Raw genomic sequence first — 3,438 nt, forward strand, 5'->3', positions numbered from 1 at the left:
CTGAGCTGACCCTCACTTCAGGACCCCCACCTGTAGGGATGGTGGTCCTGAAAAAAGCTCTGCACAGCCCTTGGGTGAAATTGTAGTGACAGTGCTGAAAAGCTCATTCCTATCCACAGGGGATTTAGTCTGAGATCACACCATCCTTCTATTTACTGACTGCTGCCAGGCAGGACTGAGTTCTGGAAATTCAACAGCTGACCCACTCAAGCCAGCACAAAGCAGAGCTCCCAAAAGGGACCTGCAAAAGCCATACTCAATACAGAGAGCCAATCTGAGGGTATTCCATGACAATTGGAAGAGATTTTCCTCAAAGAACAGTTCCCTAAATTCTCACTGTGCCTTTTCCTCCTTGGACAGGTCTCCACACTTGATGGCAGCAGATGTCCAACAGCAGCTCCATCAGCCAGTTCCTCCTCCTGCCCTTTGCAGACACACGGGAGCTACAGCTCCTGCACTTCTGCCTCTTCCTGGGCATCTACCTGGCTGCTCTCCTGGGCAATGGGCTCATCATCACCACCATAGCCTGTGACCACCACCTCCACACCCCCATGTACTTCTTCCTCCTCAACCTCTCTGTTACTGACCTTGGCTGCATCTCCACCACTGTTCCCAAATCCATGGCCAATTCCCTGTGGGACACCAGGGCCATTTGCTACACAGGATGTCTGGCTCAAATCTTTTTCTTTTTATTTTTCCTCTCCACAGAGCTCTGTCTTCTCACTGTCATGGCCTATGACCGCTACGTTGCCATCTGCCACCCCCTGCACTACGGGACCCTCCTGGGCAGCAGAGCTTGTGTCCACATGGCAGCAGCTGCCTGGGGCAGTGGGTTTCTCAATGCTGTGATGCACACAGTCAGTACATTTTCACTGCCCATGTGCCATGGCAATGCCCTTGACCAGTTCTTCTGTGAAATCCCCCAGATCCTCAAGCTCTCCTGCTCAGATGCCTACCTCAGGGAAACTGGAGTCCTTGTGGTCAGTTCCTGTTTAGCTTTTGGTTGTTTTGTGTTCATTGTGGTGTCCTATGTGCAGATCTTCAGGGCTGTGCTGAGGATCCCCTCGCAGCAGGGACGGCACAAAGCCTTTTCCACCTGCCTCCCTCACCTGGCTGTGGTCTCCCTGTTTGTCATCACTGCCGTGTTTGCCAACCTGAAGCCCCCCTCCATCTCCTCCATATTTTTGGACATGGTATTGGCATTTCTTTACTCTGTTTTTCCACCAGCAGTGAACCCCCTCATCTACAGCATGAGGAACCAGGAGCTCAAGGATGCCGTGTGGAAACTGATGACTGGATATTTATAAGCAGCAATTAACTGGTCATTTTCTTTTTCATATCACTGCCCATTCAAATAATTTTAGAAACTGTTTTTATTTAGTAGGGTTTTTATTTGTTGGGTGTTTTTCCTCCTAGTTTGTCTAAACTATAATACAGTGTCCACTTTCATCCCGTTCCTAATGCAGCATCTCCCAGTCTTGTGTGACGCACACACAGCGTAATGACGAGCTGTGCTCTCTTTGCATCATGTCTGTCTCCAAAGGGCTACAATTCTTTCTTTCTTCCTTCTTTCATTTTTTTCTTACATTTATAAAAAAATCACATATCAGCTGTATCACTTGAGTTTTGTCTGAAGTGACAATGCTTTCCCACCATGACAGAATGGGAATTTCCAGGGTTGATACCAATGGCAGCAGGAGAAATACTTTCATCTCCCTCATCATTCAGGGGTTTCCACCTCTCCTGATGATTCAGCCATGCCTAAGGTCATCTTTTCAGCAGACTGGCTGGATGTATGCACTTCAGTCCCTCACAGGTTTCCACCTGTGCATGCTCTTTGTTCATTCAGATGCCACTCAACTCTCCAGTTTGTGCTTTGAGCTTCAGAGTGTTGGAAAATATCCCATCTTTCAGAAGTCTAATGAACTACTCTGTCAGAAGTCCTGGTTTCAGCCAGGATAGAGTTCATTTTCTTTGCAGCAGCTGGTGGAATGCCATGTTTGGGATTTAGGATGAGAGCAGTGCTCACAACACTCTGATGTTTCTAGTTGTTGCCAGACATCCAAGGACTTTTCCGTTTTTCATATTTCCCTGCTAAGGAGAAGGGAGAGGACACAACCAGGACAGGTTACCCAAACTGGCCAAAGAGGGGATTCCATTCAATTGTGTCATTCTCAGCATAAAGGGAGGATTGGTGGGGGGAGGAGGAGGCAGCTCCTGGCAGCGTGGTTTTGGGGACGGTCCATTTTCAGGACGGCTCTGAGCTATATGGTCTCATCTGTGCTGTGAGAATCACCAGTTTTGTATATTTTGCTACAAAGTCCTATTGTTGTTGTTTCTCTCTGCTGTCCCAGTAAACTCTTCTTATCCCAACAAAGGAGGATTTGGCTTCATTGATTTTTCTTCTCCCTCCCTTTCTTCTTCCCTCTATTCCTCCCCTCTCCTCCTCCCCTCTCCCCCTCCCCAGCCCTGCCCCCACTCCCTCTTAAAGAAGAATTGTAGTGTGGTGCCCAGTTCTCAGCAGGGGCAAACCTACAACATGTCAGAAGTTCACTGTGTCGGTAGCTGAGGTTAATGGGACTGCTAGTGTGCTACCTGCAGAGGTTTCATGCCAGGAACACCTTGACAATATGTTTAATTATTTGTAGGTGGATCCTGGTAGAGCCTGAAAATTGTGTCAAGCAATATTAGGATCATTCCTGTAGCTATAAAACCCCTGATCCCCAAGGTTACTGAAGCTTCCCTGACCTGGGGAGGTTTCAGGACAGGAACATCGTTCATCCCTTGCACCTTTTGCTTGGGAGTTATTGCTGAACATTTACCTGTTTTTAAGGTGGAGGCCAGTAGACTATTGTGTGCCATTACCCTATATTTAGTATGTTTGAAGTTGGACGCTGGTCTGAAAATGATGTCAGGTAATTTTATGAGTACCTCCTGCAAGGAAAGCCCTGAGGCCCAATATTACTGGGGCTGCCAGTGCGCTACCTGGGGCGGTTTCTGGCCAGGAACATCTTTCATCCCTCAGGGCTTTTGGTTAGGAGCTATTGCTGGAAATTCAGGAGTTTTGAAGTTAGACACTGTTAAAGCTGGAATATTATGTCAGGCAAAGTTACATCCACTCCCATGGCTACAAAGCCCTGACCCCCATGTTACTGGGGCTGCCAGTGGGCTTCTTGGTGAGGTTTCAGGGCAGGAATATCTTTCAGCCCTTGATTTTCTGGGGGCAGATTTATTGCTGGATGTTTAGAAGTTTCAAAGTTGGACATTGGAAGTGCCTGAAACTGATGTCAGACATGTTAAGACCATTCCATTGTCTGTGGAATCCCTGATCCCCAAGGCTACTGGGGCTGCTAGTGGGCTACCTAGGAAGGTTTCTGGCTAGGAACATCTGTCCTCCATCACAGCTTTTGTGAAGGATCTCTTGCTTTTTGTTTAGGA

The 3,438-nt window shown here is 47.8% G+C and overlaps 1 protein-coding gene across 1 annotated transcript; it reads left to right on the plus strand.

Annotated features, from left to right (window-relative positions):
• Window positions 1-383: 383 nt before the first annotated feature.
• On the plus strand, window positions 384-1,307 carry LOC311198483 (olfactory receptor 14A16-like; the record flags this gene model as incomplete). The annotated part of the gene is made up of 1 exon (XM_084272440.1): window positions 384-1,307. The coding sequence occupies one exon, from the start codon at window positions 384-386 to the stop codon at window positions 1,305-1,307; it is 924 nt and encodes a 307-aa protein (XP_084128566.1).
• Between the last annotated feature and the right edge of the window lie 2,131 nt (window positions 1,308-3,438).

Source organism: Gallinula chloropus, assembly GCF_964237585.1.
Source record: "Gallinula chloropus genome assembly, chromosome: 18".
NCBI classification, from domain to species: Eukaryota; Metazoa; Chordata; class Aves; order Gruiformes; family Rallidae; genus Gallinula; species Gallinula chloropus.